Source organism: Rissa tridactyla, chromosome 3, assembly GCF_028500815.1.
Source record: "Rissa tridactyla isolate bRisTri1 chromosome 3, bRisTri1.patW.cur.20221130, whole genome shotgun sequence".
Lineage (NCBI taxonomy): Eukaryota > Metazoa > Chordata > Aves > Charadriiformes > Laridae > Rissa > Rissa tridactyla.
Genome location: NC_071468.1, coordinates 35,842,960 through 35,864,224, shown reverse-complemented (window position 1 = coordinate 35,864,224; position 21,265 = coordinate 35,842,960). Strand labels below are relative to the sequence as shown.

Here is a 21,265-nt window from a genome sequence, read left to right as displayed (position 1 = left end):
AGGCACATATTTCACATAATTCTTTAAGATTTTTATCTATCCATAAAAAATATAAACTGTTAAAAGGGAACTGTGAACTCTGAACCAGGGATTTACAAATGTGAATCAAATTGAAGTCCATGGGAATTTTAAACTTCTTTTTACAAACCTCTTAGAAAGTCCAAGGGATGCCAGTCAATGAATAGAAGGAAAATTGGATGTTTGCTGCTTGCACAGTAAGAGGGTTGAGTTTTAAGAAACCCAGTCACAGAGAGTATTTTATCTCATCTTTGTTTTATTCAGCCAAATACTTTGTTAATTTGTCATGTTGGTTGTGTTTTCCATTTAGTTTAAAGATGTTAAGCTGAGCTATGAAGTAAAATTTGTATATTTGACGATACTTGGATACCTCAAGTCTAGGGGAACTTTCAGCAACTTTTCATATCAAAATTTAGGAACACAAGTTCTCTGACTCTTCTTTGAGAAGGACTCCTTCTATCCATAGATTGTATAGGGCAGTGGTCTCCAAACTTTTTTTGATTGCACATCCCTGTCAGTAAAAAATTTTTGAGCATGCCCCCCCAGTATATGTTTGTTTATTTATAAAGTATATACCTGTACTACTGTATATATCATATATACATACATTATAAAGCATACACAAAATATAAATTAAAAATGCATGAGATAAAGATGGCTCTATTTTGAAAAATTGATGATTTTTATTTATTTTTTTATTAATTTAATTTATTTTATTTATTAACAGTACAAAACATATTTTTTTCCAGCATCCCAATAGATTGTCTTGCTCACCCCCTGGCGTGAGCACACTATTCTTTGGAGACTGCTGATATAGAGAACCAAAGGAGATCAGATTTATAACATAAGCTGTAATGTTAGCTTCCTGAAGTTAGTATGTGTCGTTTCTCTTTTACTTACTGTTTGATTATATTAAATTCAGCCTGTTATGTTAGATGCTATGTATGTAAGTGCTAGAATATCTTTTTCATGTAATTGGAAGTTACGTAGGTGCAAGAATGCCTATTGGGACAATGGAGGTAAAGGGACTTTTTTTGTACTTGCACACACTTCAGCGCACAGGGTCAGGTACAACGCTGAGGTGTGAAGCTTGGTCAAGGGGGTTGTACACAGCTCAGGGCAGTTGGGTGCGCGGTTTAATTGCTTGGAACTGGACATGACCAGTCAGACTGCTGGCTGTATTTTAGGTTTATTCAGCTTGTGCGACAATTTATACAACTATTTTGTGTTGTTAAAAGAACCACAATGAGAAGTGTAAGTTGTGTGTTTTTCAATGGATTTCCAAGTGTGCATTCTCTGCCGAGTAACCTTTATCCTTTCTGCTCATTAGCACTGCCTCTGCTCCTTTCCTTCTTCAGAACTCCAGAATTTTAGTCTCTTGCTTTTCACTGGTCTCCTATGACCTAATTTATTACTCAAACTCTGAATAATATCCTTCCCAATATTCTCATATTGTGTCACCTCCTTAAGGTCGACTCCCTAGAAAACTTTCCAATTTCTTGTGATGTAGTGAGTGCCAGAAAATCTTAGACAGCTTATGTTTTTAAACTAGTCCAGGAAGGTCTGGATTACGAGCTATTATTTGTATGTTAATGAGTATCCACTTGAAAGAGCCTACTCCTACTTTATTCTTCTTGTAAACTTTTTCACTCAAAAATGAGCACTGTGGTAATGCTACAGTAATCAGAGGGCATTCTCCTGATGCTTGGAAATGATGAACACCTTTGTAATGACTACAGTTTTTGTGGCTTTTCTTTTTCTATTCTAAACATAGTTTTGTTATTGGAGGATGTCTTGCGCTACGGGATGCAGTGGGTCAGTGCTTGTAGACCCGTTGGATCTAAGGTTGGGGATTCATCCCACTCACCAACTCTTACTGAGGTGCCCGAGTCAGGAGCCTGGTAGTCGGTGACGGAAGACACCTTTATGGCAGGTTGGCCTACAGATGGTCTGAATGGCCTGATGGGTGAGCCTCTCTTCACTGACAGAGTGGGAAACCTCAGGTAACAATGCTCCTAACTTAGATGGCTCAAGAGGCATAAAAGGTTAAATGGGATGAATCTCAGCTTAAATATTTATTATTCAGTTGTCAGAAATGGTAAAGATGCTGATGGTCCCTTGCCAGCGTCAGCTTTGCTACTTCTGTGGTCTTCAGAGCCTTTGCATAACAGAGGCGTGACCACATCACTTAAATGTTTCTCAGGACGTTTTGCCATTTTGTCTGATGGTAACCAAGTAGTTTGATATCTAAGCGCAGCTCTTTTTTCTGCCTTACACTACCAGGTGTTACTACTTTTTTACTCCATGCAAGTGTCTAGTATGTTATTTTGGAAATAGCTGAATTGGAGAATGGTGTTAGAGCAGAGGATCAGTTCAGTGACTACATGCATGAACAGTGCATGAGCAATAACAGCTTAGTGTCATTATGGTTGAGTTACTCATTAATCCTGTAATTCTTAAAGGTGGGTAAGGCTGCTCAGCTGACACCAGAAGGGAAGAGTACAGCCTGGAAAGATCCTGTAGCAATAAAGATGCTTGTTGTTCATTGTCGTCTGTCCTTCTGTTGAATTGTTGCTCTGTCTGTTTGCAAACAGATACGTTACAACATTAACTAATGCATGTTAGTATTGTACATGCTCAGGCACGTGTATGCTGCTCAGGGGAGTAAGAGCCTTAAAAGCAGTGGGAACATAGGAGGGGTTTGTTTTCATCATACACTGGGCATCTTGATCTCAATGTTCCCACTTCAGCAGTGACAGTTAGTTATTCAGGACTGCTTAAAATGATACCTATAAAGTTGTTATACTGCAACATACTATTTTGCAACCTTTTATGTGTTGCATTCTGCAGGAAATTGTTTTAAGAATGATGGTTTAAAAAAAAGTGTTGCTAACTTGCTACACTTTCAAACCCAGCCTTCCCTCGAGATTTTATTTCAGTTTCCTGTGTCTTGCACAAAAAGGAAAATTCATATCAACACACTGTAGAAATCTGAAGAAATACCTGAAATAGCTTTTCTGTTTGTGTTAGCATCATTATTAAAGGTCTGACACTGGCCACTTGTAATGCATTGATTCTATAAACAGCAAACAGGTTTTTTTTCCTTAGTATACCTATTTTAGGCTTAACTCTTGTTATACGCAGTATATCAGGCTCAGCTCTAATAAAATCAATGGATTCACCAAATATGATCAGGGTAGGAGTGAGTCATCCCTTAACACTTTGTCTGTCCCTTTGCCTCTAAAAATAGTGTCTGAATCATCTCAGATATTGAGAATATTAGAAACAGATTTAGCACAGAGTGATTGTGAGTATCATGCCTGCTAGTGAGCCAGAATCCTCCTGTCGATCATTTCTCAACTACGGTAATTTTTGCTATACCCTTTTTATATTGAGTAACCACAGCTTTAGGCCATTTTCCATGACAGAGCATGCCTTTTATTTTTCTGATAGCATGTGAATATTCTAATACTGTTCTTCAGCCCTCCTATTCATTCCACACTGTAACAATTTAACGTTGGTTTTTTTGGCAGCTGTTGCTTATTTCAGTCCCCTACACATAGGCCTGCAGTTGCATTTGATGTGTCTCAAGATAGCTGGCTTATCATGTGAGCTTGGAAGGATGTGATACAGGTCCTGTGAGACTCCCATGTCCTTTGGACCCACACTGAGGGATGGGTGAAATACCTGGGGACATATTTGATGTCTCTTGGTTGACTTTGTGTACAAATCTTCAAGTTGCCAACATTTAACTTTTCTTCCTGAGATGTTTTAAAGTACTGAGTTTAAAACCGAGGAAAGCATATGAGTGGTACAGTGAAATTATCTTGCGCATGTTAATTCCGGATTTCTTGCTGATCATGATGCTCACTCAACAAATGTATATTTCTGTAAAATGTATTGCAGCCTTGTTCTTCATGATCGGAACCTGCTCCCCAGTTTTCGGTCTGAGGATCTCCCATAGTTGACAATGTAGCCTCCGTTAAAGAATGACTGATACCCTACCATTGGTATGCTTTTATAATGAAAAACTGAGACATAGTGGGACAAACATGTAGAATGAGGCAGCTTAAATATCAGCATCTACATATGAGATGCATGTTGAAACTTACATTACAGGCATTGGAGACTTAGAAATTTGTTTAACTCGCTCTAATACAGACATGGAAAACTAAGGCAATACCTAATTGACCCTGTTTTTCCTTGGATGGGATCTCACAGCTTTCCATCCCCAGTGAAGACAGCATCCCTCCCCTTTCTTCATAAGTAGACAGTTCTTTTCTAGTGTTACACTTTGTTACACTTACTGCACCTTATGTACAGTGAGTTGACAGTAGCATTAAGTGATGCTAATCACCGGACAGCCTTTCAGCAGCTCACATAAAGCTCACTTGCTTGTGGAGATAATGATCATCCCAGAACCTGAGCCTGTACTTAACAGCTAAATTAAAGAATGAATTTTAACTTGAAAGTTTGCCATTGGGAAATATGAAAATGTAAAACACCTGAAGATGTAGGTGATCTGATTTTGTGATGCTTTCTTCTATTTGCCTTCCTTGGTAACTGCCATGTACCACTGCATTAAGTAGACATTCCTCCAGTTAGGCTTTAAGGTATTACATGATTTGTTAAAGCTTCATGCTGCTAGTGGTACCTGGAGGAGTTTGAGAAGAACCAGTGAAGTACAATTTCATTTAAAGCGATAGATCTCCCAAAATTTGTGAGAACAACAGTGAAAACGTGAAGAGAATAGCTAGACTGCATTCTAACAGTGGGCTTTTCCGTTTTGTGTTTTTCCTTTCTGTTTATTTTAAATGTATTATTCTAGATCTGTAATAGAATTTAAAAAAAAAAAACCAAACCAAACTGCTGTAGTTTCTGGTTCGGGAACTATGTTGTCAATGTCTGTACTGTAAAGAAAATGCATGTTTGTCTATGAAAAAGTGTTGAAAACTTATTTTATAAAATGGTATGACTGCAGCCTGAAAACAGTTATGGCTACAACAGGCACATAGTATGTCTGTAAGGTTTTTCTTCACAAATATAAGCATGCAGCAACTTTAAAATAACGAATTGATGAATCATCAAATAGCCGTAGGTATGAGGACAGCTATTAAGCTGCCTTAGTGCAATGTCTTTTTTTCTTTTTTCTTTTTTCTTTTTTTTTTTTTTTTAATATGTGCATTGTGGCATTTCATGGAGTAGAGAGAATGACAGAAAGAGAAGGCTGTTTGGGAATTTATTCATTTATTTTTCTGTTGAGAGGAAGAATTCTTCTAGAGCAAGAGCAATTCCCCAGGGTTCTTGGCAGCATATTTTAAAGTGTAAAATCATGCCTGTCCAGATGGCTTTAGTGACTACTACTTGCTCTTCTACTCAGTGATTCTCAACTCCACTGAGTTCAGTTGTGAGACTAGATTCAAGCTGTAAGCACTGCTTTGAATCCAACCCACAAAGCTACCTGCATTTTTCTTTAAGTCTTCGTATATGATTTTTCTTCAGTAAGGATTCTTTGACAAGCAAAAATTAAAAGTAGAATTGATTAGGAGAAAAAAAAAATATGGAAAAGTGTGAAAAGATTGGAATTACTTTTGGAGGTGTTCAGCTATGATTTAGCAAGGAAGAAGGAAGACACCAACCTGAGTTTGTAATGATGAGTGGGACACGGAGGGATCACTGATGACAAATGGAAGGGAAGAAAGTAGTGATAAGTATAAATTTAAAGTTATTAAATATAGAAGGTTGGTAAGGATAGCCAAAGAATTCACAGAAAAATATTCCAGGGTAGGCATTAAATATCATATTAGAAGCAGCCCAGTAGTGGTGTAGGAGATAACATATGACAGATACATTTATAAAATCATTACTGTTGATAGAATAAAAGCAGAAGGATTCAATAACTATTTGCTTTTTGTGTGGAAACAATCTGTGCAACACACACGCATCATACAGAAATGCCTGACAACTTTCTGGAATGTTAGTAACTAGAACTACTTGTTCGAGATTGTTTCAAACTAGATGTAGGTACAAAGTAGATCTAGGACAAAGTAGATCTAGTACAAAAGAGCTGTTAAATTCAAGATAGCGATCTTAAATAAAGGAGCCAAAAAGCCAAAAAGGAGCCAAAATCTCATGCTTTGAGAAGGATACAATGTTCTTTCCTCTTCTTTAAAAATTTAGGTCCATGATGGGTCAACAAAAACTAGATTTCAAAAATATTTATCAATTTCAGTCTAAGAGATATCTCTAAATAGCCTTCTGGTTACATTAATGAGCCTTTAAAGTAGACGAAATGAGAATTTCATCCTCAACAAAATTTAGTCTATCTCAGAAAGGGCCCAGGCATATCATTTTTACAGCATGTCCTTGTAAACTGGCAAACAAATGCTGTGTTACACCATCGGCAGGAGGTGGAGGCTAAAACTCTTTTCCTTAATTGCTCTGGCTGGATTCCTCACGCTAAAATATGGGTATTTCATCTGTTCTGTCATAATATAATACAATGAGGGATGCATTTCTAGGAGAGTTTATCTTCTCCGTAAAACGCCCGTATTCTCATAATGTTTAGAAGTTGAGGGTGCACTTTGCAGCAAAAAGATCATTCAAAGACTCATGTATCCTTGTTGATAGTTTCTGGATAAAGAAGAACCTTTATATAAAAGGAAGATGCATACGTTTTTATGTGGTGTGTACACAGATCTCCTTACTCTGGGATTTTTAGAGGCAACCTGCTGCTGCTGTGGTCGTCTTGACAGTGTTGAATGTGGTTGCAGTTGGGTTAGTGGGGAGTAAAGGCAGTTGTTGCTTGAATGTGATTCATTCTCTTCTTCTAGAATTCCTTATGACTTGAAATCACCCTTGGCCTCTGATGTTTGCTTACATCTTAAATGTTAACAGTCTTGAAATGTCATGTGCACTCAACTGCAAACCAACAAAATGACCCCTGCAATGCAGTTTAGCATTAATATTGTTTTGTGGGAGGGGGAGATGTTAATAATAAGTGATTATATATAATTCCTGAGAGATATCATCATTCTGCATTTCTCCCTAGTGTTGTGGTTTTGTGGGTTTTTTGGGGGTTTTTTTGTTGTTTGGGTTTTTTTTTTGTTTTTTTTTTTTTTTTTTAATGTGCACAATCCAGACAGACACCACAAAGCTTGTTTATTTTAGCAATAATTTGGTTTTCTTGTCTGGATAAACAGCAGTACTTATGATCCCATTCCCAAGTGGGGCTGCGTTACTGTGTTAAAGTTCCCTTGGTAATAATAGTTTAAATATAGAGGACAAATTCTAATGAAGTCAATGATGATATTAATACACAATATCTGAGAACCCAGTTTAGTAGCTTCATATTTTTCTTATTGTACCATTAGATTTGAGGTAGGTTCTTAATTGAAATTTTTCCCTGCAGCGTTGCAGACTGTATTACTTTCCAGAGGAAACAACTGAAGTGCCCTCAGTATCCTGTTCAGCCTTTTAGGATGATTTCTGTTAATGTAGCACAGCATTCGGAATAGAACTTTGCTTGATAAGATCCTCGTTGCAATATTTACATGTCTACCGATAAGCAGCGCGAAGGCAACAGTATAAGAGGACCACATTCAATGCAGTTCTATCACTTTCTGGTCAGAGGTCTGGCATACTGGAACATACCACCTTGAATGGCATAAAGTAGGTTTTTTCTACTTGTGAACATTTTTAGTTGTTTTGTTTCTTTCCCACTGAACAAATGTGAATGTTAATGCATCCCTCGAAGTTACTGCGTTTTTTCACAAGATTAAGACTTGGGAGTTCATATGCAAAGGAACATGCATAACAGCTTTGAATATATTATGTTCATGATAGTTATGACTACAGAAGCACAGAATAAGGAGAACCAAAATCCTGGGAGTATATAAACAAACTAGATTTTTGTGTTCATGTTGACAAATGGTATTCATCAAATCTGATAAAAATAGCCTCCAGTAATAAAGGAATGTACTATGAAGTAAAGATGTTCTTCAAAGTATGTCCCTTACTTATACTGTTCTATTGTCTGTCATTCCTAATAATTCACAATTATTCCTTAAAATATTACATATTTAAATTGTTGCCATTTGGGGCAATCTATATTTGTGTAAGCTAATCTAAAATTACTTAAACTAGTAATCAACCAAATGAAGCTATTTATGAGAGAGATTCCTATATGACAACTCTTTCATTGTATTTTTTGTTTGTATCTTTTTGGTGTACCCAACTGAGAAAGTGTGCACTGTTTTTCCACCCACCTTTCTAGCAACACTCTTACTTTTATAAGCATCTTTCAAAATATAATTTCATGTTGTTAAGCATATTACAGGGTATTAATCTACCTGAGTTCATGCCTTATACTTAGCCATTGCTTATGCGCAATATTGCATTCAACAAAGTAAACCAGAGGAGACCCTCAAAACATTTTTTCCCTTCTTTTTGAGTACTATAGATTTCATTAAAAAGTGCTGTGACAGGCAGGCTCATCCCCCATGCAGTACTGCCATTTGTCACATACCCTGGCTGTTCTCTCAGCAGTAGCAGAGAGTAGCCATTTCTACCGGATTATTTATGTCTGAAACAAAATCTGTGCCATCCTCACTGTTTGGATCAGCGAATAGCGGTGGTACGTAACGAGGGATTTGTGGATGGTAACCAGCCTCTTCACATGAGCAGGGCATCACTTTCCTATTTTCAGTGGTGAGTAGAAAAGTGTTTTTCATCTACTGCTGGAGCTCTCACCATCAGATTTACTTTTAAAAATTGTGTTTAGTTGTTGCAATAGAATGTTTCTCCTAAAAGTTGTCAAAGTACAAACATTAGGATAAATTCAGAAGTGAATGTAGAGCTGTTGTACTATTAAATCAAGGCCACTTAAAGCTGCTTTTCTTTTCTCCCTCTGCTTTCCTAAGTACAAGTTTGTAATATCAAGATTATCTTAATCTTACTTGAAAAAAAAAAATAAGAAATTGATCATTTGGTTATTTAACTTGCAACTTTTTTACATAACACCTCTGAATTACAATCAGGAATCTGAAGAAAAAACTGTTTAGGATGAAGTAGTTAGAAAATCGAGGGGACAACAAGAAAGATGTGGCAAAAAAAAGTATCAGGGGAGTAGAGAAGAGTCTAAACTGGAGGATTAGACTCTTTACTGTAGCTCATGCCTCTGTGCCTTTTGTGAGTTAGAGTTTCTGCAATTAGAACACAGAAAATTTGGAGTGATTGTGTAGATCTATATATAGCACCTCTGGTTTTCAACTTTTACCTAAAATGTATGGTGTTTAGAGGCACTACATTACAAGAACGTTGCATATGGCAGTTCTTCCCCTCAGTGAATGCCATCTCTTCTTTCCTGTGAAAAATTGTGTTTGGTAGAACTGCGTGCTAGTCCCTGTACTTTCTGTGTGCTTAGTAACAGCATGGATGAAAGATGCCGAAACAGCTGTGGGGCATGTAGTAATGCTGGATAACTGTGTAGTACTCAGAGACAAAATTAATCTGCTGATTCGTGATGCATCCAGTGGAAATACTGTAACGTAGTGAACAGTTTAAGGTTTTCCTTGGAGAGCCTGTTGATGTAATTGAATAGTGCTTGCACTTGAATAGTTGATAGTGTGTAAGTAGAAAAGGCAGAGTGGTAAGGGAAAGTGAGACAGAAACTCGCCTGTTCCCTGAGGTGTAAAAGAAAAGGAATTTGGAGCGTCAGAGGAGGAACATTTCATAACCCATCTTCATTTTTTTTCAACACTGGTTACAGAAAGGGAGTTTCCATCCATCCTAAGGGCTTGTTTGGGTAAGCGTGGGCTATTTTTTAAGGATTAGGAGGATTTAGGTGCTTGGAATTTGTTTTGTTACACATTATTTTGATTAAATTAAAACATTCGGATTTGATTAAACTAGTTTATCTGGAACTGCTCAAGGTTGGTTGAGTATCTTGAAAATAAATTAGATGATGTAATTACATGGACAAACTGTACATGAGTGGTTTCCTAGGTTTTTTGTTGGTGATTTCATGCCCTATTCTTGTGTTTCTAACCCATAGCCATGGCAGCTTTATTGGGATTTGTGTTGCAAATGCTTGCCTCTTTCTGTGCGTTCAGCCTGTCAGATACTCCCTATGGGGGCATCTCGAAGCACCTTCTCTGCTTGGCTCATTTTGAACAGTGATACCCACCGAGCTGTGCCAGGCTGGGGGGAGCTAAGGCCTCTGGATGCCAGAGAAATCAAAGCTTTTTATTACCAGATAATTGTCCAAGGATGAGAAGAATTCTTAAAATGTTTGTAATTCCTTAAACCTGTCTTTACATTTCTAAAGGATGGCTGTTCATTTATATTAAGAAATTGTTAAATTTGCTCAAGCAGATGTTGGTTGATCTTTAAGAGACATTTGAGAGACTTGGCTTACAGCAGATCTGAGTGAAGAATTTGTTGCCTTTCTTAGGTCCATTAATACTTTCTTTGTTCTGTTTGTAAGGTAGCCACGTGTGAACTTAATTTTTTGTTGTCTTCTGCAGACCTATCTCCACATTTTTATCACGTAATAATGGATATTTTTATTTTCAATTTTTTTTTAACTTTTCAGAGGAAATGGCAAAAGCCCAGTGAGAATCAGACTCCAGTGTGCCCTTTGTCTAAATGTCAATCGTGAACATATGTGCAAACCCAGCATCTTCTAATGGTCTCCCCGAGCATAGGGGTCTGGGTTTTGTCAGGAGTGTCCCCTGTGCTTCTGGCAGCGTTCAGCCATTCTGTTTGTTTAAGTTCTTTAAGCTCAATGACAAAACAAAACAAAGCAAAAAAAGTTTCATCAGAAGTTGAGCTGTTCAAACATACCCTGGCTTTATATCCTGTTGCTATCTTAAGTGCTCTTTTCCCCAGGGCTCTTTGGTCTTTGTTAACCTGAGATTCCCAGAACCTTGTCAAGGAAAAGTACCATTTCCTTCCTCTGCCTTTTCGGAGGCTTCCACCCCTTCAGCTCACTTTTCTCAAATGGTCTGTGTATAATTCCAGCTCTGGTGAAGTTGCGTGCCTGTGATTTCCAGCACCTGTGTCATAATCAAATGTAGCCCTTTCTCCTGGCCATAAACTACCTGAGGAAACATCACAATTACCGCACATGTGTGCGCTTATTATGCCGTTTAAAAATAATTAGATATTTTATTTCAACTTGTTTCATTCTTCATTTTTTGGTTTGTGGTTTGTTTTTTTGTCTTTTTTTTTTTAAAGTTTTTATAATTTTTGTCATTTGAAATCATCAAGTTTTCAGTTTAGCCTGGCAATCACATCCTATTTGTTTTTACATGTCTGAGTATGACTTATAGTTGTATGTTTCAGAATTTTAAATTTTTTTTATTAGAGAATTTTATATTCTCGGAATAGATTTAATGTATTCTCAGTTAAAGTTCATTTCTCATACACTAGGCCAGACCTTCAAGACCTATAAATCAATATATCTGTACATAAATCAGTTGACAGAGTGATTTGCACCATGTGATAATATGGGTGGATTGGAATTTTTATTTTCTGTTACATGTAGTTACTGAGAAATTAAACTCACATTAGACCTTTCAGTGGCATTTGTTTGCACTTACTTGCACAAGTTATTTGTGTGAATACCCACAGCAAACAGTTAGGAAAAGGCACATGAATGAACTCTTTTCTATTGGTGTCTTCCTTCCCAGTATTTTTAGCACAAATGTTGGTTTGCTTGAAAGCAAAGCTCTTTATGTGCCCATTTGTTACTTGGTGGGTTCCTGCAGGAGAGGAAAGCCTGAAGAGTGCCCTGTAACGTAGAGATACCCGTGCGACGTGGCCTTCCAGATGCTGACTGCTTTATAGGAATGGGAGGTTGGAACACATTAATTTCTTTTGGAGGCAGTATGGGGTATATTTATATTGTTTAAAAGCTGTCTTTTGCATGTTACCTTGTTACGTCCAGCTCAGAGAGGGCGGAAAGCAAATCTATGGGATAGGCTTCTTGCACTCCAGGGATCCCTCAGTGGGGTAATTTCTGTTTGCCTTTGTTCCGCTATTCTTTCAAACACCGAATTGCTGTCCCCTTAATGCTGCTCTACATTGTTTCATTGTGTGATGCTACTTTTGCAGAAAAAACACCTTAGCTGACAGCCTTGCTCTGGCAGATCTTTACAAGTACCTAAAATTCTTTGTATGCTGTTCCCATTGCATTAAACTTGCTTGTTTGTGGCTGCTCAGGCAGCAATGGTACCAGAGAGAGGGGTAGCTTTCATGCTTTAATTACTGCTGGGGTCAGAAATCCTTCATTTGGCCCAGAAGTAGCAGCTATTCTTTAAGGATGTCTTTTGTACGCTCAGATAAAGTCCCAGCAGCATTGGGACCCAAGAAAGTGAGGCCTGTGCTGGCTTGGCCAGTCTTCCAAAGTCAAGTAGGCCTTTTAGCGCAGTGCTACAGCTTGAAGTACTTTCAGTCAGTTTATACAAAATGAAAATATGAGATTAGGTAAGACAGAACAGAGTGGAAAGACAATTCTGGCTGTTTACATTTGTGTGTGGACCTATCTGGCAGTCAGGCAGCGCCGTTCCTGTCAATGCAATTTGAGGGCGCTCTGCGATGAGCTGGGCTAATTGCGCCGTTTCTTGAGCACTCTTCCTGGGCCAAGTGAATTACGCAGCTGGGTTGGAATTCCTCGGGCTGCTGAACGTCCTGCTTTGTCTTCTTGCAACACACAACGCACAGGTTCCTTTTCCAATGCTGACATTTTATGGTATTAATAATAGCAATAGGATGCAGTTGTCCAGAGATTACATCACTTGGAACAGTAATCACTAGGCTCCTAATTACCTTGCATTATCTACAGTTTCTCACTTTTATTGTAATTCAGTATAGACTGAGCAATACTAATCCAGCAAAATGCCATCATTACTCTAAAGTCAAGATTTTTATTTATTTATTTTTACAGTCAGAATCTTATCTTAAAAGGTGACAAATGGATACTGTATGCTATTTCTCCAAAAATCTGATTTCTGAAAGACAACTTTAGTTTGTCTTGAACAAAAGCTTCTGGTATTTTTTCTGTTGTTTTTACATCATTTAGTTCTTGAAAATGTTGACAACTCACATTATCGTTGATTATAAAGTCCCACATCATATTTTTAGAAAGTGCTGAACCATGCCTATTACTGTTTGTATCTCTGAGTTAAGAAATATTTTTCATTCGATGTTGACATTTTTCGTGTTTCATCTGATAATTTATATTGCTGTAAATGTGTGAGTACTAGCTGGCACAGAAGTAATTACCCTTGGCTTTATATTGGAGTTAAAATACTTTAATAGTTTGGAATTTGTCTCTGAAATCATTTGAGTAGAATCTCTCGATATTTTTATGATCTTTATGGGTGGGTATTCAAATTAGCTTCTTTTATCTGAGCAATAAATGTTAAGCAAAAATTTAGATACTCGGTAAGGCATGGTTTTCCAGAGACCAACCAAGGTTTACAGTAAAAATGGAAAATTTATCCCCAGTACTGCCTACTCTCACTTAGTTTTCCCTAGTCTTCAGGTGTAGGTGGTCAAGGATTTCCAGAAATGGGAGCCTGACTAAATAAGAATACCTGTACCGAAGTGTGAGTAAGAGGTCAGCCAGGTACCATATTAATTTAGCATCTTAATTAATAGCATAATGAAATAAAATAGCTGGGATTTCTAAGGGAAGAATGTGCTTAACATGTTTGTCATGGAGAGATGATGTGAACCAGGCAGAGGTCACAAGGAGGGGAAGGGAAGTGGTTCTGCCAAAAAGCAATCAAAAGCGCATGTCAGATGGATAGTCATCTGTCAGATGTCGGCGCAGAGGGCCCCAGGCCTGTTCCTTTCTTCCTCAACTTCTGTGTGATATGTGGTCAGATAATACTAAAGCTAAAGTCATTAACAAAGTTTTTCTTTCTGTTTTCATTTCAGTTATTTGCCACCTTCCATGCATGAATGGAGGACAGTGCAGTTCTAGAGATAAATGCCAGTGCCCTCCTAATTACACTGGTAAACTTTGCCAGATCCCTGTGCATGCTGCCAATACTCCAAAACTGTACCATCACCCACAACAGGTGAATAAGCCTGTAGGATCACAAATTATCCACTCTACTCATACTTTACCACTGACGATGTCTGGACAGCAGGGTGTAAAAGGTAACTTTTTTCTTGATAGATATTTTTTCCTTTGGAATTCATTTTATTAACTAATTTTGGGTATCCAACCAGTAATGATAGTGATCTGTTTACGTAGTTTGAATCTTGACACTACAACTTGAATCGTGAGCTCATCAGAATGACTGGAAAGTATTTTGCTCAATGACTGAAATAATAAGAAATAACAGTGCTATTGAAAAGAGTTTTTAAGTAAATCTACTTCATTTAGTGCAGATTGCAGAGTCAAAGGAAAATGCAGGGGACTTCTTCCAGGATTGTAGACGTGTTGAAAAAGAGAATGACTGTGGCTGAACAGAGTCCATAAATTGCATAAATACATAGGTAGAAAATTGCAGGTGATTCTATGGTTACTAGTGGAGGGAAGAGACAATGTTTTTCAACATAACAAAATTTGTATCTAATGTAAAACTAAAAATACAGTCCATGTTTATCTGTGTTATATCTTTTGGTAGAGTCTTATAAGTTAAGTTTGTAGTGAAGATGGCTATGACACCATTGACATAAACAGATGATTCTTTCCAGGTCATGTAACAATATAATACAAAAAAAATGGTAAGGATCTTCTACTGCTAATGCTGTGAAGAAGGCAGCGGATCAGAAACAAGAAAAGCTGTGATGTTAATCAAATTTTTCCCAGTCAAAGAAAATTCTGTCAGCTTCAGGTTTCCGTTCCCTAATGCCTTTTTGTGAAGTGACAAGTTCTGATGACCTTGAAGAGAAGTGTTGAATTTTTCCAGCGTGTCTTATGACTCTTGGTAGCATTTTGTCTGTCCATATGGAGATCCTGTCCATATGGAATGACCCCTGCAATTCAGTTTCACAGCATATGAATTAGTCTGAATTTTGTTTGTTTGTTTCTTTGAATTGCCAGATTGATTTTATTTTTTTTATATTATTATTATTATCTCGTCGAGGGTAATTTTACAATTACCTCTCCCAGATGACTACCTCTGAATAAAAACAAATATATGGGGGAAAGGAGGCTCAGTTGTTGGCAACTAGTTCCTGAATAACTTTGCTAAAAGAGGCAAAAGTATTTATATGTTTGTGATAAATATAATCTAATTTAGTAATTCTGTTTTCAGACGGGGACATAGCTGTGAAGGAAGTGTTGACACTATCCTTCTGGAAACACAATATTTTATAAATGCTTTTAAGTATCTGCTCCATCTTTTCAATGGATTTGTTCTCTAGGGACTGCCACACAGTCCATTGGGAAATAGTTTCCATTGACATGTTGGAGTATTAGTCCCTAAAGCTGTTCAGAACTTTTCGAACTCTTAAAGAGGAAGCGTGGAGGAGTGTGTGAATTAGAGAAGATAATTACCTAAACATTTTGTAGAGCAGAAATTTATTTCTGTGACTACTTAATTCCACATCAAATTATTTTAGACAATGTGGTGGACCATAAAAAAAAAATGAAGACATAGTTGTTTTTCAGATTTGGAGTTGCTCTCTTAAAACACACAGTGAGTTTCTCATTGCTAAAGAGTCTGACCTCTTGAATATTTTTTTTCCTGACCCTCAAGTCCTCATCAGAACCATCAGCAGTCTCAATGCCTTTTCTTCTCTTTCCGTGCCCAAAAGAGGATGTTGGATTGTAGAGAGAGGAGTGTTTTGTTTCTTTCAAGGAAGGAATAAAACAATTCATCCTGAAATGGCTGGCAGAAATAAAAATTAATCAGCACACCTAGGCAGTAATCCAGGACCTGGAGAGGATTGTGGTGATAATGCTACATGGGAGGAACCAGCCTAAATTTGATGTTTTCAGCATCTGGACATCTCTAAGTGGATTGACAGATTAAAGTAGAGCTATTAATTTCTTTTGAGGCCTAATATATTCTTTAGATTTATCAGCTGGAGAAAGTAGTTCAAGGGATCCCTCTTCATACATAAAAATGTATGATAGTAAGTTGGGGTGAGTTTTGTTATTTTTACAGCCAGACTATGCTGTCTTGTCTTGCCCTGCAAAACCAGTGTAATAGCCTGAGAAGGGCCTTACTGCTTTACTTCTTGTAACACTGAATCTTTTCTTTGTGGGTTTACCCGTAACAGAACCCATGTACCATAAATTTTGCTTGAAGGTTGTTTTCTGCTGCAGGCAGGATCTGAAAAGCCATTTAGGCCCCACAGCCATATTTTGCTGACTTTATTCTTGATGTTTCTGTCTGCAATGAAAGAATGCAGCGCAGAGTAAAAATAAGTTTGGTTTTTTTTAGGAATTCCTATGTGAGACCAATTAATACTGAAAATTAAAATAATGTGAAAAACCAAAAGTAATTTCTATAAAATAATATAATTTTAAAGCAGATAAAATAAATGGAATATACTTCCTGGGAAATGGAGCTGTAAGGTTGAAATTGTAAATAAGAACTGAAAATGCCTAATTGAGTTCCAAAGAACAATCTGGCCTCCTGGAGGCAAGGAGACAATTCATAAGACTCAACAATCCCGTATGTGTTATAGAGAAAGTATGTCAAATGATATTTCTGGGTTCTTGATGTTTGGAAGGGGTGTTCTATCTAATGGATTGTCTGGCCTGGAGGGGACTGTAGTACTTGCTGACCAGAGAGACCCAGCCAGACCCAGTAAATGCTAACTTTTTTATGCAGCTTACAAACTATAAAAGTTTTCATACACCTCTCCTTCTCCCCCCCAATAATTGGAGTTACATGTTTAAAGGACATTTTGTATTTCAATGAAAAGAAGCTTGAGGCTCAAAACCAGTTCTGTGCACATTACGTTGACTGGAGGGTCTCAATCTATATACCCAGACTTAATACTACAACTGTGTTTAAAAACGGAAGTATCTGAAAAACCTTTCCTCTCTCTTTATCTGCCAAATTCTGAACTCAAAGTTCAGGGGTGGGAGTGGTGGTTTTAGATGGTTGAGATGCTGGCAACCGTTGCAGGGGCAAACTATGGACTTGGCAGGTATATAAAGGTAAAGGGATGAAAACTGAAGCTTTTTCTGTGTTCCAGAGAAAGATGATGGATCTGAAAAAGAAAATAAAGCTTACTATATATCCAAAAATAACCCAGTGGAGTTTGAATTTTGGAACTTTGAATGGGATTCTTATTACACAGTATAACCACAAATATTAATGTCACACCAGCCAATTTGGACATCCATGTTTATGTAGCAGTCTTTACAATCCTATAATGACCTTCTTTTCTGGGTGAGGAGTCTTCATTTTCTTGTTAATGAGAAATGCGTTCTTTCAGCCTTCCCTCTAACCCCCAAGTTTGGGCTTCATTTATATTACAGTCACTTTAAGGCACTCTGTAAAAATTCTAATGTACAAAAAAGAAATGTCTTAGAGGTGCCTAAGATATCGTTTTTGACAAATTTTATTACCCATTTTTCTTATGTGTTTTTCCTTCAATTATTTTAGTGAAGTTCCCTCCTAACATAGTGAATATCCATGTGAAACATCCCCCTGAAGCATCAGTTCAGATCCATCAAGTTTCAAGAATTGACAGCACATCAACAGGACAAAAAGCAAAAGTACCTCAGCCAGGACATCCACAGGTCTCTTACCAAGGTCTTCCATATCAGAAGACCCAGAAAGGACATACTACTTACACAAATCAACAACCCATTCCTCATATGTTTCCTGTTTCAGTTAAAACTCAGCTTGGGCGCTGCTTCCAGGAGACTATCGGGACACAGGTAAGAAATGTTTGCCGAGGCTTTTGAGATAGGTAGCTTTAAAACAATATTACAAAAGAATGAAAAAGTGTTTCCACCAGTCGCTGGGAGAGAACACATTTGACATTCTTTTCCAAAAGAAAATTCTTTTGGGAATGTAAAATTTTTACAAAATAACATTTTTCTGAAACTCTTTCTCTTTCAAGCTATTGTCTTTATTTTCTGTGGACTTGGATCCCTGACATTCTGGCTTCAGTTTATCTAGCCGTAACTTCTCCATTTATGAGCTATCTCTCTAAATAAAACAACGTGACTCTAAATCCTAGTTCCATCTCTTGTAATTAGACAGCTAAGTTTACACCATCTTCCACAGCTTGTACTGTCCTGTGCTTTAATGTGTTTTCTTGCACGTGCATTTCAACAGCCAGTGTTTTTCAAGGAGTTGCAGTTTTAATTGAAATTCCTATTCAACAACTTCATGTGTTTTACAGTATTGTAGGCTAATGTTTTGAATCAGTTGAAATGTGACCATTGAATGGGGTAGAAAAACTATGAAAGCCAAATAAGTGTTTGCTAGAGCATTAAAACCGTAATTCAATTTAAAAGAATATGATCGCATCAGGTTTTTACATGTGACTACATAAAATTGCATGTCTTCTTTCAGTGCTTTAAGCAACACAGTGTTATCTTTTTTTGCATATTTGCGTATATATCTAACTATACAGAGAGAGGAAAAAAAAGCATTTGTGAAGAGATTGTAAAAAAGTTAATAAGACCCTGTTATTTATTGCTTATCACCTTGCCGAAATTTAACTTTTGAGACCAAATTTTTTTTATGCTCAATGTGTGCCTCAGTCTGAATTGTTTTAAGAAGTTTCAGAAAAATCACTCACTTGTTTTGAGGCATGATGTTAGAGAAGGAGTATGTTTTTTACTCAGGCTAAAAAAGTTTATGACTGTTTCATGGAAGATTTATATCATCTGTATGCTTTGAAGCAGAAACGTAAATTTATCATGAAGGTCACTCTGCTTTTGGTCCTTCCAGTACCGTGCACCCAAATTTAGCCAATTTTCAAGTATCTAAAAATATATGTATTTCTAATATATTCCGCAGATATTTGTTAGGTGTTGGCAGCAAAATTCTCTAAAGGTTTCATCTGCAGAGAGCATGGTCTGCCTTCCCTTCAAGGGGACAGCACCCCTCATCCTTGGAATATCAGACTGGAGCAAAACATCCTTTACAAGTGTTTCTTCTAACTGTCAGTGAATGCTGTGATGCCCAGTGTTAGAACTGACAGAAAGGAAATTTTCTCGACTTATCACGGCTCCCAAGCAGCACAAAAGAAAATAAGGGATGAGACCTCACTCACAGAGGAGCCAAGGAGCTTTGGAGAGGATCAGTGATGGGGGACAGATAAGAGCAGAAGCAGGATGGAATCAGAAGCAGAGTGAGGGTAATGTAGGTGGCAGATCCCACGGTAATGGTTTCAATTACCTTCTTGAACCTCAAACTGAAAGCACAGTTTCTTAGTCTCAGTCATTCCGTGCCAGCTCCAAAAAACTGACTTCTTCCTGTAAAATATTTTTCTGTTCTCCTTTCAGTGACTGGCTTGTGCAGAGTATTGTAGCATTCTTAATAATGACATAATTAACTCTGGTTTCAGGAGTCATTGCTGTGGAATTAAAGATTCCCAAACCTGCTGATGCTAGGCCATCATGTCAGGGTGTTTTAAAATAACTGATTCTGGAAAATGCTATGGAAGAAGTAAATTTAAATGTAATCATGCCCCAAAAATGTTTCAAGAAGACTAGAGTTAAGGTTAAGTATGGAACTTTGAAGGCTAGTATTCACTAATTGTTAAATGCTTGATTTGTGATTACAGTGTTTGTTTATACTGATGAGCTCTTCGTGCTTGTCTGTTTCATGAATAGTAAAACCTCGAATTTTTTCTTTGGCCAGTGTTGAAGCACATGTTCAAATGAAAGTTTATAGATCTTCCATGAAAAATCTATTTCATGAAAAATCTATTTCAAAATGAAGCACTATTTGCACTCATATACAGAAGAAGACAAAATTCCTTCCTCAATGCAGTGGGTGCTGCATCTTTTACATGTTATGCTGGATAAATTTCCTGTCTGTTCTTTCTGCTGCATGCATGAGTGAGGTATTACAAATTATATATCCAAAACTTGCAGTGTGCTATGCACGCCCCTCACATTACAGTGGTTTTAAAACTAAAGCTTACTCATCGATCACCAGAAGACAGTAATGTGCTCCTTTTAAAGGTGGGGGGAAGGGGAAATATGCTTGCATTGCCTTCATGCCTGACTTGGAATCCTACTAAATGGTCAGTCTCCAATTTTTATAATGTTTTTTTCAGTATTCCCCTGGAAAAATGTGTCTTTGCAGTGCTCTCAAAAAAAGGGTAGTGCCTCCTATTTTGGAATAATACATGTTCTCTGTTTTTACAATTTCATTGATCTTTTCAGTGTCAGTCTTGGAGAAGAGCATAGTTAAAAGGATTTCAGAAGACTTTTGTTTAATTTATGGTTTAATTTAATTTATGGTTTAATTTAATTTAATGGTTCAATTTAGAATTGGAGCTGTAGGGTGGCATTTTGTAGAGCATTCATTTAAGACCTTGCCATAAATATAGATTTAAGTGACTCATTCATCTTTCAAACTTGAATTGGAAATGTTAGTATGTTTTTCCTGCAGTCAGGCAATGCATATTATTTATTTGTATGTTAAATATGCCTTGAACCTTGAAAGACACTTTTTTTTTTCTTCTCTTAAATAGATCTATTCTAAAAGAATTTGCTTTTCTGTTTCTTTGATATTTGCTTTGCTAAATATGAGGGTTCTCTTTATTTGTTCAGACGAGCTGCTAAACTGAGCTTTCCGTATTAGTAGCGATGTGTTACAAGTCCTTTCTGGAGTTTATGCTGGGTAATTTTGGTATTACTTTTTTTCAACAATCGTCAGTGCTCATACATTTTTTTGCAGGGTGGATTGTATATTTGGCTTCAGAAATGTTTTATTAAATATCCTGGGATCAGAGGTGACTTTACTGTCTATAGAGCGCATGGATGGAAGGATATGTGTGTGGCCTCTTGTAGGCAAATCAACCAAGTTAACAAAGACTTTGTTGAACTTACTTTTGGTTCAAGCTAAAAGTACAGGATAAAAACAGTATCAAAATCTCTGCTGCGGTTTTGTGTGTGTGTAACCTCTACCATTCTGTGTTTCTCTCCGTCTCTTGTTCTCTGTATCCTCTTCCTTGAATTTCAACTGTTCTTTCAATAACAAGTCCTCTGATTTTTAATGCTTTGTTTTTTTCACAACCTTCTGTGGAATATTTTTCATCTCCCAACACATTCTTCCCCACCTCACCTTAGTTA

At 37.1% G+C, this 21,265-nt stretch overlaps 1 protein-coding gene across 8 annotated transcripts in view; it reads left to right on the top strand.

Moving 5' to 3' along the window:
- LTBP1 (latent transforming growth factor beta binding protein 1) overlaps positions 1 to 21,265 on the top strand; it is a 202,061-nt gene that overhangs the window by 75,556 nt on the left and 105,240 nt on the right. For 7 of the 8 annotated variants that reach the window (XM_054196709.1, XM_054196705.1, XM_054196708.1 and 4 more), the window contains 2 exons: positions 13,966 to 14,190; positions 17,607 to 17,884. In XM_054196709.1, the coding sequence (XP_054052684.1) occupies positions 13,966 to 14,190; positions 17,607 to 17,884 (503 nt within the window). The remainder of the gene's footprint in view (positions 1 to 13,965; positions 14,191 to 17,606; positions 17,885 to 21,265) is intronic. The other variant, XM_054196710.1, reaches the window with a different exon arrangement.